General features: G+C 37.2%; 1 protein-coding gene across 6 annotated transcripts in view; it reads right to left on the reverse strand.

The window, feature by feature from the left end:
- The window catches only part of PDE5A (phosphodiesterase 5A), a 131,479-nt gene that overhangs the window by 28,727 nt on the left and 81,848 nt on the right, over positions 1-20,904 (reverse strand). For all 6 annotated transcript variants that reach the window (XM_068680596.1, XM_068680598.1, XM_068680595.1 and 3 more), the window contains 7 exons: positions 19,490-19,579; positions 9,259-9,330; positions 8,094-8,183; positions 6,770-6,907; positions 5,535-5,602; positions 3,352-3,460; positions 19-103 (listed from right to left, as the gene is read on the reverse strand). In XM_068680596.1, coding sequence (XP_068536697.1) covers positions 19-103; positions 3,352-3,460; positions 5,535-5,602; positions 6,770-6,907; positions 8,094-8,183; positions 9,259-9,330; positions 19,490-19,579 — 652 coding nt within the window. The remainder of the gene's footprint in view (positions 1-18; positions 104-3,351; positions 3,461-5,534; positions 5,603-6,769; positions 6,908-8,093; positions 8,184-9,258; positions 9,331-19,489; positions 19,580-20,904) is intronic.

Here is a 20,904-nt window from a genome sequence, read left to right on the forward strand (position 1 = left end):
TTTTGTAAGGATACCTACCTATCACCTTATTCTTTTTCCCATTTTTTATTGGTGTACACAGCAAACTCTTTATGTGTTGATTTACATTTTCTGCATTGTCATTCTGTTAAACAAACAAAAAAATACAGTTACAATTTTTAAGACTAATGCTTAGGTGCCTGAAATGAAAATGATGTAGAGCTGGGGCCTACAGCTATTCTTGGTTCACATTCTCCTTCCAAAAGCAGTCATGTCTTCAAAGAGCTTGCACATCTTTGGCTGGATGGTATAATAAACAGTACATCTGATACAAGATTTAGTGAATAATAATAATACAGGTAAAGATGATAATCATCAGAGTTCCCAGTGACTTGTGTAATTGTGCTAAAAATGTGTTAATTTTGTAATAGGTTCTTTCATTTTGCTTTCACAAAAATCACAATTTTGCACCAAGACAAAGTATTCGACTTGGTGCAGCTGAAAATGGATCAGCGGGGCTTTAGGACACCTTTCTATTCTCATCAGGTGAAGAGCTGTGAAAGTAACTGACTTCTCCCATTTCCAGCATATTCCCTTCACTTACAGTATGGCCACATAAAGAACGGTTGTCATAAAACAGGAGTAGCTACCTGGCATTGAGCTAATTGTACATTTTGTGACTAAAATTTTTGTCAACCCTTTTGGTTCATTTGAGACACCTTGATTAACCCAGTGATGTAATGAAAAGTCTGGTAGTGGAGACCGAGTTATGATCCAAAGAATGACCAGTTTTCTGACTAGGTCAACATACTACAGTCTTCCGAAGACCTTTTCTCATTGCTAGGCTGGATGTATTTTTTGCTGTCATACCCCAAGAGAAGGGCACTGACTTTATCTAGGAAGTGAGAAGGTGAAAGGGTGGAACAAAATGACAATACACCTTTTTCAAATATCTGGTGAGCAAATGACCTAGATTTGCTCTGTCACTCTTGGACCCTGGAATAATTTGGCAGTTGCTGAGAAGTAAATGAAGGCCAGTCTCTAATTGTATGTGACACAAAAAAAGTGTGTATACAATAATATTTCAGATCAAAAGTGCTTGGGGATGGATTGTTTGGTTGGCTGTGTTTTTTGTTTTGGTTTGCTTGCTTTTACTGCTGTTGCTTTTTTGTCTTGTCCTGTGCAAGGGATCGAAGATTTTCTGTGCAGGCTAATGCTTATACACTCTAATGCTTATAAATGGCAATAGAAGTATGATTCTTTGAAGAAAAGATGAAAGGATTATATCATGACAGCTACTTTACATGACTCCGGGAACTTAATATTTAGTAGCCCATTATCAACACAATAGATAGAACAAATCAAGAGTTGGATTTGCTGGTTTCTGAACTGCAGGCAGAAAAGATGTACCTGTGAAATGAGCTGTAAAAAAGGCTAGGAATCAGCATCTCTCCTTGCTAGACCTCTCCAGCAGGGGTGGTTAAGAACCACTAAGTCAAGTTTGCATGAAAATTGGTTTACAGCTACCTTAAGGAGAACATGCTGTTTCACAGTAAATTTCAGGTGCATTGAAACTCAAGCTTGTCTGGATTGGACAAGACCACAGTGTACAGTGTTTAAAAATACACTTGTCCCAGTACTAATGAAAAGGAAGGAGACTAAACAAGAATAGGCATAAATTGTTTTAAAGAGTGTTGCAGATATTTGAACTTAGTCTACTACCCTAACTTGGTTGGTTCAGGAAAAAAACACATAGGCATGGCTGCTGAATCTTAGCATTTGGCTTAAATCCTGCTCTTATAGATAGCCTGAACCTGAAGCAGGCAACATGAGGGCTCTCCTGTGAAGAAACTCATGCTGTTTTTCTGCCTCACATCACTACGTTGGTAGCTGAGGCTGCCAATGCATTTAGAAAGCACAAAGTTCTTTTCATAAAGTGAGTAAGCATGCTGTTGAACGTTCTCCAAAGAAAGAGGCAAGCTGGGGTTTTTAGGTTACTAGGTACGCCTGGGATTTCCCTCATACCAGGGCTTGTCAGCTTTCAAAAGATTTTGCCTCCACCCAGCCTTGAGACTGCTCCTATACAGTGGTGGAGATGCAGCCACTGTGACTGTGCTGAAAAACATTACCCAAAATTCCTTCTAGCCTAACTGTTGTTTTCTTTTATCAGTTTCTTTCACATGCATAAGGTGTAAATCATCTAGATTCCACGGAAAAAATGTGTAAGAAGTTTAACCCTACTGACAAAGTGAAAGGCTTGTTTTAGAGAATCATTTAAAATGACTCCAATAGTATTCCTTTTATGTATTTTACAATGTCTTCAAAATAGTCACTTATATCTGTATTGATCTAACGCAGCACATCTACCTGATTCTGTTTTAACTTCCACTCCTTCAGTTAAGACAGCTTAGGGCCCTATACCATGAGGTGGTGAGCACTCAGTTCCTGTCTGTGTTGCTCTGTCCTTGACAGAATCCCCCTCAAAACATCAGTGAAACCTTGCACAGAGAAAAAGGGGAGCAACACAGCTCCCCACCATGCTGCTTCTCCTCCTTTCCTCTTCCTGGAACAATGACAGTCAACACTGCTTTCTGAGCTTTTGGTTGTGTGACACAAAACAAAGAGTTTGATAAAAACCTGCTGATCATGACAAATCTCACCCCTCCTCTTACTCTCTCCCTGAACCCATCTACCTAACAGTCCTAACTATAATAAGAAGACTTTTTTTTCAAGTTTCTGCACTGAGAGGAAAACACAGAATTACACTTTTGCTTTATGTTGATGATTTCGAACGCAACCTGATTGTAATCTGAGTTTTGCAAAGTGACCTCCCTCCTAGCTCTCCTGTATCTGTGCGTTGTGGTGCACCACACCACAAGCTCATACCTGATGAAGTGTGAAGCAAAAACTTCCACAGAAAAGTGAAATTGTTCCTTCTCAAAAGCAGCAAAGAAGTTGCATACATACCATTAATCTTTGCCAGAATGAGAAGGGAAAGGAGGGAATGAAACGGAAGGAACTTTTGAGAGCTTCCCAACAATTACAGTAAACTACAGAGAATTGCTGTGAAAACCTCCAGCTGTCCTTCACTTAAATGCTTTCCAGAGAATAAACTGCAAGCTCTCTACATCACAGTTTCCATTGACAAATGAATGCTAACCTTTTTAAATAATGGCTATAGGAATACCCTGCTCACTGTGTGAGTATTGTACCATCTTCACTAATAAAGAATTTTATAAAGCAAACATTGTACCTTCCTTTGTGTTTGTGGAATTCTAACTGTGGCCATCAAATTAAAAAAAAATAAAATACTGAGGGGAAAGCAAGAAAGATTTGAAAGGGAGACAGAAGAAAATCATTTCTGAATTTCAAAGGTAAGCTTGTTTTACTTACTGTCCAGGGAAATCTTCTATCTTTGCAGACATCTGGGATGTTGAGAGGCTCCATAGTATTCTTGACATACTGAGCGTACATATAATTGATTTTATTTGTATCATAGTCCCTAAGGGATAAAATATTATTTTTATCTGCTTAGTATGACAACAGGCCACTTCATTATGCAAAGCAGGTAACTGTAAATATCTTTCACATATAAGGCCAAGAAAGATATAACCAACAGCTATATAACAGAATTGAGTTCAAATTTTGTACCCTAATCCAGCTGGCATCACAAAATGAGAGTGGATAAATTTATACACTACACCATTTCTTTAACATTCCAAAATGTTAACACCAAACATCAAATTAAAGAAATAAACAAATCATTTCAGTCGATGCAGATGAAGGATAGAGAATTAGCAACTGAGTTTACGGTGAAATAAACAAGTCTGAAAACAAACTATTCACAGATCTCACACCCTTGAAAAGTCAATACTGGATGAAATTCACATATTCTTTAGAGTGGGTACAGCTGGTAACATTCGTGAATTTCCTACTCGTAAGTTTATTTCAGATTTGTTCTAAAGGTAAAAGAACCATTGTTTGCATGGGATTCTGTTCCTGAAATAGAGGTGTTTTTTTTCCAAATTGGGGCAGAAAATACCTTCAATCATCTCCTTTGTACAGCCACGATGTATTTATTAAGGGATTTCAATTTTATTGGCCCCCTTTGCTGGCATTGGAGAAGGGCATACATATATGTCCTAATAATGAACCTATTCCCAGCAAGCTCCTGAAGTTTCCTCTGACATTTAACTTGACTTTACACCTTCTGGTGTAAGTGTATATCCAAAGGATGTTCACCATGCTTGAGGAAGAGAATTATTCTCTCATTATTTCACCAACTTGGTTATACAAGGCAATACCCCATAATTCTGAAAAAGTCTGATCTGGGTTTAATTCAGGGTCCCTGATTACATAATAAGCCTGAAATTATATCTTGTAACATAATACTTTCCATCTAATCCACGTCATTTTGTTTTTTTGTTTGCCTGAAATTGTGACCTTAAAACAATGCAGAAGTTCTAACTCCAATTGCTGACTCGTAGAACAGTCTTTGCAACATAACTGTGCTGTCCCATAAACAAAATTCAGATATGCAGCTAAGGTTCCAACATTCCCTATCAGTTATGAGAAATAATTTACCGATGGCCCATGCAAGCAGTAAATTACATTTTGAGTGCCTTAACCCTTAACTACTAACCATGAGTGGGATAGTGAATAGGAAGGTAAAATCTGTCTCTCCCGTTCCCACAGTATAGAAGAGGAAGTAAACTAGTTATTCTATGATCTTAGTACCATTTTATACATCTGAACTTTCTGACTGTATGTTGTCTAAAATCCTACTACATATCAACAGTTATTTACTTAAGCCACGCATTTTCATTTTCAAATATGTTATTACATTTCATATAAGAAATGTTCACTGAAAAAAAGATCAGAGGTATAGAAATTTCCATTTCTCTCCTGACACTACATTTGTCATAGTGTGTTTTAGATACTCTTTGTCACTCTTGACACTATCTAAAACAACTTCTTGTCATGACAGAAAGGTAACAAAGACAGTAATTTTCAAAACTTAAATACAAAGGTTCAGAGTAAATTTGGAAACTATGTAATCAGAGTATTTTAATACAATTATTTCTACTTCTTTCCATCCTTCCCATTTTAAATTTTTAGTGGTTTCTTGAGGAAGACCTAAAAATCTGTCAGTCATTATTCTTGATTTTGTTAGTCATGTCCTTTGATCCACCTTTCCTATCTATAAAATAAGAATAATGCTTATCCTTCTTTATAAAGTTGTTTTTTTTTTTTTTTTGATTAAAATCATATGCTTATACACTGTTTGGTATCTGCTAATGTGGATGTGTCAGCTTCCACAGCTCAACCCTGAGATGCAACTATGTACTTTGACCTGACAAAATGAAGAGAACAGGCATTGTTCTCCTATTCTGCTCAGAGTGTTCTTTTTAAGGCAATTTTTCTATGTACGTTTCAGGGCAAAACCCGCTTCATAGCAGAAATACATGGTACCCAATGGAAAGGTGTGGTACCATGTCCTTTATTATGAAAAACAATATTGAAATCAAAATTTCTTCAACGTTCTCCCATGATGAAAAAAACTTTAATTGTTTTACCTCTTCAGATTTTCAGCTGAATCCTCTAATTCTTCAGATTCCATGTGAAACACACTAGAAAATGAATCCTGGAATACCAAGAAGATATTTTAATATATTGGTGTGGTTATAAGTTAGAGTAGTCGTATTCATTTGAAAAGCTTATGCTTGTGGCAGTTAGCAACACCTATTCTGTAATAAAGACAAGTATAAAATTAACTTCATTTCACATCTAGCAGCAATGGTGCAGAATCCGGTGACACAATTATCTTCTTCAAATGTCACTGAAGTGTCTTGAAACTCTACTGATCATTCTGAGAAGAAATGCTGGTATTTATAATCTGTGCCAAATTTACCTGTTAGCACAGAACTTCCATATTCTAACATTCATCCAATTCCAGACCAGGAGTGTATAATAACTACTTTGCTTGGGGAGGCGAAAACATCAAAGCCTTTTAAACATGTTGACAGGTCTCTGTCTTTCTTTTCACATAAGTTTTTTTTATACTTGAGAAGCCTAAACGTAGAGAGAAATTAGACTCTCTCTGTACTAAGCATTCAAACTACAGACTGGAAACTAGGTGCTAGAGTTTGGCTGACTTGCAGGGACTGTGTGAATATCTGAATACATACATTATGTAAATTCCTCTTCCACATTCCTGTGTAAGAATGACTTTCTTAAATACAGGGAAATATTATTGCAACATAACATCCTGCTCCTTGTTCTGCAGCCTATTTTGAATACAAAGGAAATAAAAGTGGGCAGATAGGAAAGGAGTTTGTGCTTTGCTTCAGTGAGCCAGGATCTTGGGAGAGGCCACGATTCTCTTCAGATACCTTGTTTAGATACTCCATGTTGAGATATACTCAAGAAATAAAAAGTACAGTCAAAACTGATTTTGCACATCAAGTAAAAGCCACATTGTTTTTCACCCAGACTTTTCCCTTTTTCTGTCTTACATCAGTAGCCAATAAAATGAGTTTTAAGAGTTCTACATTCAGATCTATGCCACGGGAGAGAGCTTAGAGCCATAGTTTACCAATAGGTAATGCAAAATGACTGCATAAAATGGCAGCCTGGCCTACAGAAAGACCTAATCCTCTGAAATCAACACCTGCCCTGACTGGATGCCATAAAAGCAAGGGCAGACGAGGAAGTGGGTCTGAAATGCTATTGAATCAGAAGGGAGGGAAGCCAATACCGCTCCCAGGGACTTCCCAGCACTTCTGCCTTTTAACAAAGGAAACGTACTCACAGTACAGTCTTCATCCACTATGAAGATGGTACACCTCTGCACCTGCATGAACGATATTATAGTGGCAGCTATCTTCTTCAGAATTACTTCCAAAGACTGTTGCTCTTCAAAAATCAGGCTGGCAAGATCAAGAAGCACCTGGAAAAAAAAAAGGTCTTTGGTGAAAATTTGACTGATTGTGATGAAAGCAATAATTACAGTTCCTACTCTTTGATTCTTCTTCTCTTCCCTGAATCAATGAAATGAACACGTGTCTGTGACAAAAATTAAGTTTTGTCTGTCATACAGACTGCAAGGCAACAGGAATTATTAGCCAGTTTGGTGGAGAAAATAGATTGCCTAGTTAGCTGTCTGGTGTTTCCGGTCAGATCAACATTAACAGCTGATCAAATGAAATTTGAGAAGTCCAGACAGCACACAGTAATTTGCCCTTAAGAAACCTAATAGTTTCCTATGGCTCATGTGTGCATTGTAAAAACATCAACTGTGATATTTAAATTACTGAAGACTTTTGAGTACAACTATTATCTGTTGTAATTCAAACAGAGCTTAATGAGCTCATTTGGTGAAAACATCATTTAGGTACAGCCTGCCGTATTTCAAAGCTGCTGCTGAAGGACTTAGCTACTTAGATGTGGTCAAATTATATTCCCTTTTCCCCACAGGAAGCATGGAACCAATTTGCAAAGATTACCCAAATTTGTACCAATTTACAGACACCAATAGTCACTTGGAAACTCAGACCTACCAGAACGCTATTAAAACAACTGCTGCCTAGTTGTTTCTCCAAAAACTTTTCGTACCATGTAGGGCAGAGATATTCTACCCATAAAGGCTATGGCATTAACAACCCATCAGTTACATAGATGGCTACAGAATAAAATTACATTCCTCTAGGAAATTTAGTTTCCTGTCTGATCATTACAGAAAATATTGTTAGTGACTATTTATAGTTGTAGGAGACTAAAAGAGCAATCTGTATAACCCCTGCCATGCTGTAGGGATAATTTTACCTGAATTTTCTGGAGTATACGTGCCTCTGGCTGTGTAGTACACAGAGTGAGCCACAGGATAACTTCAGGCAATACCAAGTATATTGACATGGGATGAATTTTGGACATGTAGCTTTAGTGTTTTCCCCCGCACTTTTCACAGCCCAAGATGAAATGTACCAAGCTACTTCTCAGTGCAGTTAGAGCTCTACAGTACTAGAGTAATTAAAAATCGCCGAGGATTTGCTACCATATCAGAAACAAGGAAAAGGTGCAGATTTTAGCTGACCATCATAATTTTTGTATTCTTGGGACAAACCTGTAGATCATACCTGATTACGCCTGTTTTCAAGCAAAGATGTTTCATACAATTGAGCATTATGAAGAACAATTCCACAAAATGCCAAATACGCAGCAAAATCCTGAAGACAAATAAGCATAAACATCTGATGAAGATAACGTCTCACAGCATCTTAACTCTATTCAAAGATAAGCTCCTACATTTTTTTTCACTTTAAAATATGAATTGATATTTAAAGCTATTTTTGCCATTCACATTCCTTTTTTTTTTTTTTTTCTCCAGTCAAGAATCTCTTCTCCCTTTTTAAACAAATTGTCTTTTCAGTTTATCCTGGTACAAGTAGGATTGGGGTAAGAAGCAGCACAGAGGAACCAACTCGTCTTGCAATAATACAGATTTTACCCAGAAAAACTTGGTGCAGACAATCAGCCTCTGTTACGTTGGGAAATAGAAACAAAATTTTGCTAACATAGCGAAACCACAATTTTTTTCCTTATTTGAACAGGATTACTTCTTATATCCTGTAAATACTCAGTATGCATTTTGTTTTAAAGGGGAAAGTTTTCAAAGGGGAACATTAAATCCTGGTATTTATTTATTTATTTTTACTGCTGAAAATTCAGTCAATTTCTTCAGCCTTTGTGCAGCCTCTTTTGCTATACAAATCTAAATGTGAAGTCTGGAAATGTCTGGAAAGCAACTTCATTGCGAGAATTAGGAATCAAGGTGCTGTCTACTCTACTGATTATCTCATGTATTATTTATAATTTATCCAAGGTCTTTTCTCTTTCTCTAATTGCTGTATTGAGAAGTGATGCAATATTTAAAAATAATCACTATGCAAATTTTAATATTCAAAATATGCATTGTCAGATATGCCAAGAGAGCTATAATCACTTCATAAAAATGATGTCTGTTATAAGCTATGGAACTGTCCTACAGTGCATTTCTGTAGAGTAAACCTGTATTTGACATGTATGAGAGATACCATTCTGAAAAGAAATTAAATTATGTCACATCCACATTTCTCATGGCTTTAAAAGGAAAGAACTCCGCAATATTACCAGGAATTCTTACTGTTTCAGTGGTTAATTTTTAGTAACTTTAAGATGTCTGATCAGTGTGAAAAGCAATAGCATATCTATTCCCTGATCCCCTGTGACAACAAAACAGACAGAAATGTCCAGCTTCTATACCTTTTCGTCTTGTTCAGTGAAAGTCCCACCAGTTCCTGATTTCTTATTGATTGCTTGAGCCACACCAACAACCTAGTGTATTCAAAAGGGAATAATTAGATCATTTTTAAGGAATCTGTCATTGGACTTTATTTCCAGACATACTTATAGGAAAAAGTAAATGATCGTTTTACAGGTAAAGAAGCTAAGCCAAGGGTAAAACATCATTCACAGGACATCTGTGACAGACCTAAGAAACAAATCTATATGCCTTGAACAACATTAAAGACTCTTCCTTGGGTAGTTCCTTCTGCTTCTGGCACATGGCTTAAATCCTTAGATTTCAAATGCACTATGTATTAGGAACAGCAGCTAACTGGCTTCATAAATTAAGGCTGCTCACATAAATCAGAGAATAGATAGTAACAAAGAGCTTTTACATAAACTATAAAAAGATCTGGTACACTTTATGAAATAGAGACATTGACAGACCAGCTCTATTTACTTGCTTGTTGGCTTGTCTACTTTGGGATTTGAGTGTAAAAAAACGCAATCTGGTAAGATTACACATCTAGTTTTATTCTTATAAAAGTCCTGTCTAAGTTGTGTTAAGTTTTGAGATGATGTTTTTTTAGTGTAGAAATGATCTGTGATAAAATTTGATTTCAGGTTTCTGGACATAATTACATGAATTGGGAGATTAAAATATGATTTCTTACAGAAAAGAAAACAGTCCTATAGAGATGATTGAGCTACTGGTGCTTTTGCAACTTTCTACGCAGAAAAGAATTAGCCAGGAAATGTGATTTTGTAACAAAAGATGTTGATTTAGATTTAAAAGAAACGTAAAATGAATGTGAGAGTACAACACAGCTGAAGAATGATGCTTTTATTACTGCCAGTCTTTGTGGAGTTCAATTCTGCATGCTGGTGAGAGCCTCCCAGCAAACCAATCTGCCTCGAAAACAGCAAAACTATTCCTAAATATAAAAGTGAAATTCAGATTTTTGCTTAGTATTGATTTGTTTCTAATGTAGCCTCCAACTCTGCTATTTTGGGAGAAATGAAACTGTATGGCTGTTTTGGACTTGCTCTTACATAGTCAACATAGATGTCTTAGTGATAATTTGTGTCTGTTTTTCAGAGCCCAAGGGAAACAAGAGAATTTCAAGAGACTTTCATGTGAGTCTGTATGAAGACAGGGAGCATTTAGTCAAAAAAAAAAACAATTCACTGGGATAGTATTTCTCTAGATTCCTTACTGCAGTTATTTAATCTGTTTTCTGGCAGTAACCATTCTGTCCTGTAAACTAGTTTAAACTTTTTCCTGGATCCTCCACTTACCCTTTTACTTCCATATATGTACCCTTCTGAATCATGTTAACCATGCCACTTCACAGCACACTAAAACTGGAAGGCACTCAGAAGTGAAAGAGAGGATTAGCACCAGAGTAAGAGGCAGGAGATGTAGGCTGGAAACTGTGAGGAGCTAGAAGTCACTCACTAAAACCCTGCACATCATTACAATTAACATGGTTACATCTATTTAAATGGCTGGATCTCCTCTTCTGCTAAGGCCAGTAAATCTACAGTGCAGTAAACTCTGAGGCTAGAATTTGCTAGAACAGATGAAGTTGAGTACAATAACATGAATGGGTATGTGGTAATAAGCCATAAAGTACATGTAAAGCTTTTGATTCTTTTCAGACATTTTTGTCAGATCTAAAGTAAATGATTGACAAAACAAAACAATTTGCTTTGTTTGAAATCTAAGTAGTGTAAGACCATTGCAAGTTGTTAATGACAGCATATTTTCATCTTGCTTTTTTGGATAAACGATATCAGAAAAAAACTGTGTGGTGTGCATGTTTAAAAAACTGTACTTGGCTGTTAATCATTTCAATGTGCAACTGCTATACTGAAGGAGGGGATATAGTTATGTTTTTGTAATGGAAAAGACAACAATTTACCATCTCTCACACCAGCATTCCCAAAATACTGATGTTACAAGGTCAGTGTTCCACAGCATGAATCAGTGCCAGCTGTGGGCTCAAAAATGTCCATCTTAAATAAAGCTCAGCTGTCAAGTCCATTCCATACAACCCAGTTCTTCCCACAGTTAACTTCTCCTTGACTTCAGGGAAAACTTCTTACCTAGTGAACATTCTCACTGTAATAACAATGTACCTGCCATATATACTTCTAAAGCAGACTTTGAATAGTAAGCAAATCCTTTAATAAATGTATGTTTTTACGTTAACCCGCACGTGAAAAGGCTAATGATTAGACCTTTTCCCACACCACTGTCTTTTTTGGGGTTCTTATTTTTTTTTTTCCAGCTTTGGTCCAACACAGACAAAGACAATTATGATGAGTTCAGAGGCATCATTATGGAGTTTAAGAATTAAGAGGTGAGTACTTTCATTGTGCATAAACACCTCCCCCAATGAAAGGAAGACCTGTGGTGCTTAAAAAAGCTAAAAAAAAAAACAAAAACCAAACAAACAGTAAAAATACCACACCAATACAGCAAAAAGACTATTTCGCCGTGCAGGTTACTCATACATTAAAAAAAAGGCATGTGCTTCAAGAGAAATGGTCATTTTTGTATCTTTGTTAAGGTCTTCCAATAAAAGCTTTTAACAGAAGGAAGGAGTAATGAGGAGAGTAAACCTGCTAAAAAAATCCTGCTTGTCTTGATGATGATAAAAATTTTATGCAGATGACAAACTGCATAAAACACTTCTTCTTGTAAAAAAAAAAAAAAAAAAAAAGGCAAACGGTTGACAAAATATTTTTCTGTTGTTCTGTGACAGCCTAAGAGCCTAAGTTTTTAAAGAGACTTTTGTAGTATGTGCCATTTTTCATACGAAGTTATCAGTTTTAAAGATTAAGCTGGTCCAGATTCTGGCCTTATTCTGTTTTATATCAGTACAAATTCAAGTGAACTTCACTAAGATGTGTATTAGTTAGACATTGGAGTCTTTCCTACAAGCAGGTAATTAGGAGGAGATGTAAAAACTCAGGAGGGTTTGTTCCTGTTACTAATGTAATTATGTAATTAGGACAAAACTAAATCATGTGAAAGCATTTTAGGCCATGGAGAACACAGGCTTGCATTTTAGTGAATCCTAACAGTGTGAAAACCAAAAATTAATTTTTTTTGAAACTTGCTATAAACAAATCTGAAAAGACGACAGGCCTGATCCCTCCACCTGGGAGTTACATTCACACCAGCACAGATTTCGAATCAAAGGTGACTATAACTACTATGAGCTCAGCTATACAGAAAACTTACTCAGATAACAGGTAAATTAAAGTGTGAAATCTGTATGACAATAAAGAAGACACGTTACTTCATATCTGAAATAAAACATTCTCTGTAAATCCTGAAGAACACTAAAAAAAAAAAGACAGCCCACTTGAAGATTCACTGATGAATGCTCTGTTCCAGTCTAACAAAAAGGTATTAAGTTACATAGGCACATTACTTCATCTTTCATTACTTCTTTTACAAGCAGGCACCAAATTAACCTTCTTGAAAGGGGAGTCCTGTAGCACTAAAGCAAAGATACTTTTTATTTGTCACTGTCTTGTTATACCTACTGAATTATCCTGCATACTTCTTGTTCACCCAAGGCAAAACTACTAGGCCAGAGAGGGGCTAAAACAGCCGTGAAAGGGGATAACTGCTAGAGAAAATCATAAGAAAGTACTATGGACTGAAGAAAACCAAGATTAAGGGAGAGTAAACACTGCAGTAATTATTATTTGCTTATATTTAGAGACCTGTAATCTTGTGTCCTAATCCTTAAAGTAACTAGCAAGCTGTCAAGTGCTACGAACTGATGAGCTTTATTCCCAGTCTGACTAGGTTGGTGTTGTATAAACTAGTCACGCAGCTCCTAGCAAGAGCCTTCATCCAGGTTTGCTGTATTGGAAGTACAAAAGGGGTGGGCAGAAGCAAACATGCTGTATGTAAGGGACCTCAGTCCTTGGTCTAGCCTTCTTTAAGGCCACTGGAAAAAATCCCCTTGAATCAGAAACCAAACGCTTTGTCATTTTCCATTCAGATGATATAAGACAGACATACGTCATGAACACAGAAAGAAGTTTTGATGGTGGAGTAGTTCTCTGTCAATCCCCAAAAAAGAGGAAAAAATAGCCACCAATTACTAAGTCAGAACCCGTACCTGTTTTACCACCTCGGAACACAGCTCTCCTAACTCTACTCTTGCTGGCAACACAGGCAATCTTCCAGTGCTGCTGCTTGTTCTGTAAGCTTTCCTCTCTAGCTCTACCAGTTATCCAATTTAATAAAACCTGATCCACATTATAGGGAGAGATTTCCTCTAATTATCAGAGGACATTATTTTCACTCTTTTCTACTGTTAGCTGCCTCCTGCCTCTAAAAGTAGCAGGCTACCTGGAGCATCTCTCAGTAGATGATGACTGAGATATGAGTTTTACATGGATTGTTTCATGCTACATTTTTTTTGTATATTAGGACTCCGGGCCTAACTCTGTAAAAGCTATTCCAGCTCTACAGGGAGCTAGTACCTTTTTTAGTTGGTTCTGACTTCAGTTGATTTAAAAATACCATTTTGTGTCCTGAGAATAAATAAATAAATAAAAAATATTTTGCTGGCACCTGAAGAAAAGTGACATTAAGCCAAAGAATGGTAACAGGGAGAGAAAAACTCAACTTTTATCTCATTTTAAAGACAGAAACATATCCACATGAGAGGACAGACAGTGGTTTTAAGCTTATTGCTCTCCTGCTTTTGTACATCTTTGAATCAGGCTTATAAAACTATCCTATAGGGACAGCCCTGTATTTACAGACTTTCATTTTTAATCAACAAAACTTTCACATCCTCTTCTACCATTCTTGCCAACAGTAGCCTCCGTGATTCCTAGCAGTCTAGCTACTATAATGCATCTCAGCATTAGTTGAAAATCCTCCCAAGCAGCAAATTACCGATCTCCATAATCCTGCAGTAAGACTGCTACTGGAACTGGAGGTAGTTTGTTTCAAGGTAGCTTGGCTAAACTGCAGTCACTGTGATGCGTTGTACCTGAAGTTGGCATTGTGGGAAAAAAGAATTCAGTTGGCTAACCATAACGTGCCTGGTTATGTTTTATAAAGTTCAGCAGGATACTCTGAATGGCTGTTGTAAACAGAATACCACCCTGATGCATGCCGAAAAGCTTCCCAGTGAGAGAATAGGGCAAATTAAAACAAAACAAAACACAACTAAACAATTGGAGTGATCATTGCCAGAACAGAAGATTTGCCTTGCCAATTAGTGGGAAGTTCAATTTCACATACTTTAGGCTCAGAGCCTAGCAGACAGGTCTCAGTTAATTCAACTAAAACTTCTCACATAAGAAAATCCTACAGATTTTAATAGTATTTAAACCAAAATAGTATTTTGTGGAAATTATTTTGCACAGCAGAAAGGAAAAAAAAATCATTCCTGTACAGCTTCTACTACAGCTATGATGACTCTTCCAGTCAGGAAGCATCCCCTCTGCAGATATTGCAAACCAGACAGCTGTACTGAGCCTTGTATCAGTTCTCAATAACTGCATAAGTTGCTTCAAGCTAATGACTTCCATTCACTATTCAGTTCTGTAAGATTTTTTTTTTTCCAAAATGAGTGTTTGTTTACAAATGTCTACAAAACCAGATGCAAGTAATTATCACCTTGAGAATTTCTCCGACAACTTCTGTAGTCTTTTTTCTGGGTCTTTGAATCCAAGACCAAGCAAAATCAGGGGAAAAAAAGTGCTACTGCATTTACTCACTTCATTAAGGGTACTATAGAAGGCAAATCAATAGCATTTGGAGCTTCTGAAAAAAAAATTGAAGGTTTAAGGATACATACATAATACGAACAGCAACAGGACGAGAGGGAATGGACTAAAGTTGCACCAGGGGAGGTTTAGGTTGGATGTTAGGAAGAACTTCTTTACTGAAAGGGTTGTTAGACACTGGAATGGGCTGCCCAGGGAAGTGGTTGAGTCACCATCCCTGGAGGTCTTTAAAAGGCGTTTAGATGTAGAGCTTAGGGATATGGTTTAGTGGAGGACTTGTTAGTGTTAGGTCAGAGGTTGGACTAGGGGAGCTTGGAGGTCTCTTCCAACCTACATGATTCTGCAAACCTTAGATCTTCTGCCACTAGTGATAAAACCCTGATTTCTGCATAAACACTATAGCACTAAAATGGTTAGTATTAACAGCTACAGCTAAATCCTGTGGCCATCACTTTTTTTTTGTAAAAGAAATAGCCTTGATAGCTGTGGTATGAGCTGGCTAATACTGACTTTTCATTTTTTTTTTTTTTTATACTACTGACGATGATAATTCACTCTGTTTTGAAGGTTTTGAGGTGTTCCCTGATACACAGAGTAGGTCTATAGATTGATGTCTTGATAATTATACACATTTCATATATTGATGTGAATATGTTTAACTGTAAAGTTATCTGCTGCAACAGAAGAATCACCAGAAGAGAAACTCTTTTAGGGTGAAAAATGTAGTCTTTGCTATGGCTTCACATTCACCTTAGGACAATTTTAAATACTGGGATAGCTTTAGATGATTTGACCTAGAACCATTTTGTTGTTTGTTTTAAGCAGAGGGCAATTCAGATTACTCAAGGCCTGTCTTTCTCACTGTTTTATTCAATGGTTATAAACAACAAATAATATAGTTTAGCATGACAGAAAGCGTCACATGGCAATCTTTCAGCATATGATGGGGTGGATGGAATTTCTGTTTAATTATTAGACATTATAAAGCACTGATTTACAAGTGCCAGAACTTTGTTCAAAGACCCTGAAGCTACATACCAAGCTCGGTCAGTTTGTATTTGCAGTCTTTCATGGGAAAATGAAAACTCTTTACAAAGCTAGCACTGTACAAGCTTCTATGATCTGATATTAGATGACATAATCAGCAGAATTTTCAGGATCTGAAATGCAACGTTTCTCTGACATTTGTGTCAAGTAGGGGACTGAAAAAGAGTCCTGCTATCAAGTGAATGTGATTCCATTTTTGGTATGCATCTGTGCAGAGGTATTCATTTTCACTATTTGTCCTTTTAAGATTACTATTATTTCTTGAGTCCTTTTTATGAGCTCTTCTTTTCATCTATGGAATTTCTTATTAGTAGTTATTTTTAAGTGAGATGTTGGTTTCTCACATGCCTCATGGAAATACAGGAAAATGTGAAAAACATCTACTGGAAAAATCTCCGTACTTCAGCCGGCCCAGAGGATTTAATAATCAGCATGAGATTTTCTTAATCTCAATTACTTACTCTTTTGTTTTAAAAAATAGTACCAATACTAAACAAACATACAAAAAAGTCACAGTTGCTTCTCATTCTCAGTGTTTATTTTTGGATGTTTTCCAGAATCATCTCTTGACTGTGACTGCTGACATCCTAGGCTAAGGAAGAAGTCGCTAGCCTCCAAATTTCTAGAGGGGCTTTGGGAATTTATTTATTTATCACAGGGAGGAACCCATATTCTGTTTTATTTATTTATTTATTTTTAAACAGAAAAAGCAGATGGCAAACTAAAGGCTGATTTTCCCTGACTCCAAAATCTCTCCAGAAGCATGTTAGCAAACTGTTATGGTGAGAGGAACAAAAACCTCCTGGTATAGACTTCAAATTCAGGAAAAAATAAGTGTTATCTTTTCCTAAGAGAGATTTTCTAGTTTAACCCCTTCAAATTATTGCATACAAGAATGAGTGTAACAGACTCTTCAAACTTCACGTTGGCTGAAGCTTTCAAAATAAACATGTTCCTGCTTCATTTCTACTTGCTGATGCACTTAGGAGTAGAAACCTAGCTGAAGATACGGCCAATTGCAGACTTACTCAGCCTGTAAGTCATGGTGTTTCACTAACAGACTACAGTTCTTATTCTTTCCCTACCTACCACAAAGGCACAACGAGAAGTTTGTACTTTGGTGCTCCCTGGCTAGCAAGATCTTGTACTTCATTTCTGATCCCGCTTATATAGAACACAGCATTTTTTCTTCTATTCAACAAAAAAGAAAATGGGATGGCATGGGTGAAATTTAAAACCTTGCCTGACATGGAACGCTGCTCCACAGCGTTCTTGAGCTACAGGCTGGGAGAGGAATGGTTGGAGAGCTGCCAGGCAGAGAAGGACCTGGGAGTGATGGTGGACAGTCGGCTGAATATGAGCCAACAGTGTGCTCAGGTGGCCAAGAAGGCCAACGGCATCCTGGCTTGTATCAGAAACACTGTGACCAGCAGGGCTAGGGAGGTGATCGTCCCCCTGTACTCGGCTCTGGTGAGGCCGCACCTTGAGTACTGTGTTCAGTTTTGGGCCCCTCGCTACAAGAAGGACATCGAGGTGCTTGAGCGGGTCCAAAGAAGGGTGACGAAGCTGGTGAGGGGCCTGGAGAGCAAGTCCTATGAGGAGCGGCTGAAGGAGCTGGGCTTGTTCAGCCTAGAGAAGAGGAGGCTCAGGGGTGACCTTATTGCTCTGTATAAGTACATTAAAGGAGGCTGTAGCGAGGTGGGGGTTGGCCTGTTCTCCCATGTGCCTGGTGACAGGATGAGGGGGAATGGGCTAAAGTTACGCCAGGGGAGTTTTAGGTTAGATGTTAGGAAGAATTTCTTTACTGAAAGGGTTGTTAGGCACTGGAACGGGCTGCCCAGGGAGGTGGTGGAGTCACCATCCCTGGAAGTCTTCAAAAGACGTTTAGATGTAGAACTTAGGGATATGGTTTAGTGGGTACTGTTAGTGTTAGGTTAGAGGTTGGACTCGATGATCTTGAGGTCTCTTCCAACCTAGAGATTCTGTGATTCTGTGATTCTGTGATTCCACACAGCATCTGATTTGCTCATCGGCTGGCCCAGGGCCAGCAGTGGCTGCTGCCAGCTGGAAATGGGAAGACTTCGAAGCAGGTTTGGGATTAGGAGAGGAAGACTAGAAGCATTGTCCGCAAGGTAGTGTCAAGTCGGTTTCAAGTTCTGTCCTTAGAAGAATTGAAAGAGTATTTTAAACCAAAATTTGCAATAGGTGAAGAAAGGAAATCCTGGCTGATCGTCTGGGTCAGCTACAGTTAGATTCAACAAATAAACTCAGTCAAGAGTTTATGGAAAATGGAAAGGCAAGAAAAAGAAGGTATGATATCTTCAAAACAATCTTGGCAACATTTGTTTTTGGAGTTTGAACTTTCTGGAAGCAAATGATAAATACTCTGAAAAATAAAGGAATTGCAGGAAAGAAGATCTTCATCTTAAAGCTCTGATGCACACTATAAAGAACCCTATGCTGTGCAAGCATCCTAAGAACTGATGATGTACCTGAAGGCTACTGCTTTCAGGATCAAAAACCAAACAAAATACACACACAAAAAAACCACACAACCAATTACGAAATCCTAACTACCTCCCTAAGTAAAACAGTGGTGCCTGCTTTTTTTTCGATCCCAGTTTTGTGCTTTGTCTTCACTGAACGTACTCTTGAAGTGGTCAATGCTAGAAGACCTAAGTTTGTAATAAGAATTCTCCCTACTGCAATTGTATCAGGTAGGGTATGAGGTAAGAAGGTAGAACTTCTGTGAGAAGTAGCACTGATGGGAAATACATGCAGGAGTTCACATTATTTTATATTTGAAGTAATTTGACTTTACATTACATGACTTATCAATGACTTCACTAAATCACATCAACACCATGTGTTTTCAATGCCTGATCTTAAGCAGTTAATGTGTTTCTTAATTTATTACTTATGAGCTGAGTTAACAGAATGTAATAGCCTTTTATACAATGATAAAAAATAATTTATGTACTCTAAAGAACATAACCTAGATAAAACCCAAGCTAAAGCACAGTAACTCTTAATTGCAATCTGAGTGTGTGCTGAGATAGACCAATAAACCTGCAGAGAACTTTAACGCTGACAGATACTAGGTACAGGAACCATGAACAGCACTTCCAGAGTTAAACTTGTATATTCTACTTCTGCATCTGGGGGGTTAAACTCTTCTTGACAATTCCCTTTGGCTTACATTACTGAACTAGATAAGATAAAATTAAAAGTCTGAGCAATCATAAGCATGCAGTCTTTTTTTTTTTAAAAAAAAAAAAGATACGGGTTTATGCTGTAAGATAATGACTGACAGCTAATAAAAGTTTAAAGAATTAGCATAGCTGGAAACTGTATGACATGAAGTGAACCCAATGCTGCAACTTACCTCTTCCCTATGATTCTTTATTGGCATACAAAGAATACTCTGAGTCTTATACCCTGTGATCTGGTCGACTTCTGCATTGAATCGTGGATCCTGATATAGGAGAAAAAAATAGTTAGTTGACTACTTGCTTAAAGACTGTTTCTTTTTCTTCCCTGGTTTAAAGGTTAAAAAAGACTGAGCTAGTAATGGAACCTTTATATAATTATTAACTGTTACCTAAGATAGCAAAGTTGTTACTGCTGGAGTGGGTTAACAGGAAAAAAAACAAAAACAAAAACAACAAAATAACATTTATGTGGAACATGAGTGCCTGTGGATAAATACAACTGCCAGAAAGAACAAGAAAACAATTTTAGAAGAAGCCTTTCTTGAGCCTAGACCATCATTATAAAGAACTTGTGCATGGAGTAACTATCTCTAGTATAGCTTTTATCATCAAAAGGAAATTACAGAAACATACTGAAAGACATATGGCCACAGAAAAACAAAACGTCCTGAAAGTGGTTAATGTTTTTGCTTCTACTCACATCTTTTTTTTCAGTTGAATGTTGTTATAAAACTTTAAATCTCACTAAAATATACATATAACTATATATAAAGCTGCTGTTCTTTCTCTAATAATTGATTTCAAGTTGAGCATGATGACAAGGAAGAACTTTTAAAATACAAGAATAGATGATGCCCCATTGGAGACATATCAACAAAAGCATTTCCACAAAGTGCCTAAATAAGTGTTTGCTGAAAATTAAAACAGCATATGCAACCATACTGTGCTCCTTGCTGCTTCTGAAGATTACTGAGAAGTACTGAGATTAACCAAGAGATGATAAATCAGAAGTGGTAATTTTTTGCCCCCTATGCTTGTATTAGTTAACTAAATTTTCTGTCGTCCCTAGATTCAAAGCACAAAATAAGCATATCCAAACAGCCTGGAATGAAGAGATGTTAAAAGGAAGTGTAAGACAGGTCCTCTCCCAGTGCTGGATTATCTTTCCTTTTTCATCTAGCCTTGTATTAAGTTATGCAAATTGCCAAGTATTATTTCATTTGGGAGACTGCTATACAGTTCAAAGCCTCACCCTGTTCTTATTCATTCAGATCCTGCTCTTTGTGCCCCAGATATGATAAACTTCTCAAAATTATTTTCAGTCAGAGGACTATAGTTTTGCAAATAATTACTCATGCTTATAACTTCATTCATTTTGGTGTGGTAGTATCTTATGTCCTTATACATAAACATTTATGTGTCCAAAGCTAGAAATGTAAATACTGGTGTGTACGTAACTGGTTAAGATAGGACTGAAAATCTGACTGTTGAACTTAAATAATTGATTTTGATGCTACCGTTCCTCTAGCATTAGTCACAGCTACAAGTTTCTGCATCTGTGTGCATGTGTAATACTTCTAACAGGAAA

Source organism: Anas acuta, chromosome 4 (genome assembly GCF_963932015.1).
Source record: "Anas acuta chromosome 4, bAnaAcu1.1, whole genome shotgun sequence".
NCBI lineage: Eukaryota > Metazoa > Chordata > Aves > Anseriformes > Anatidae > Anas > Anas acuta.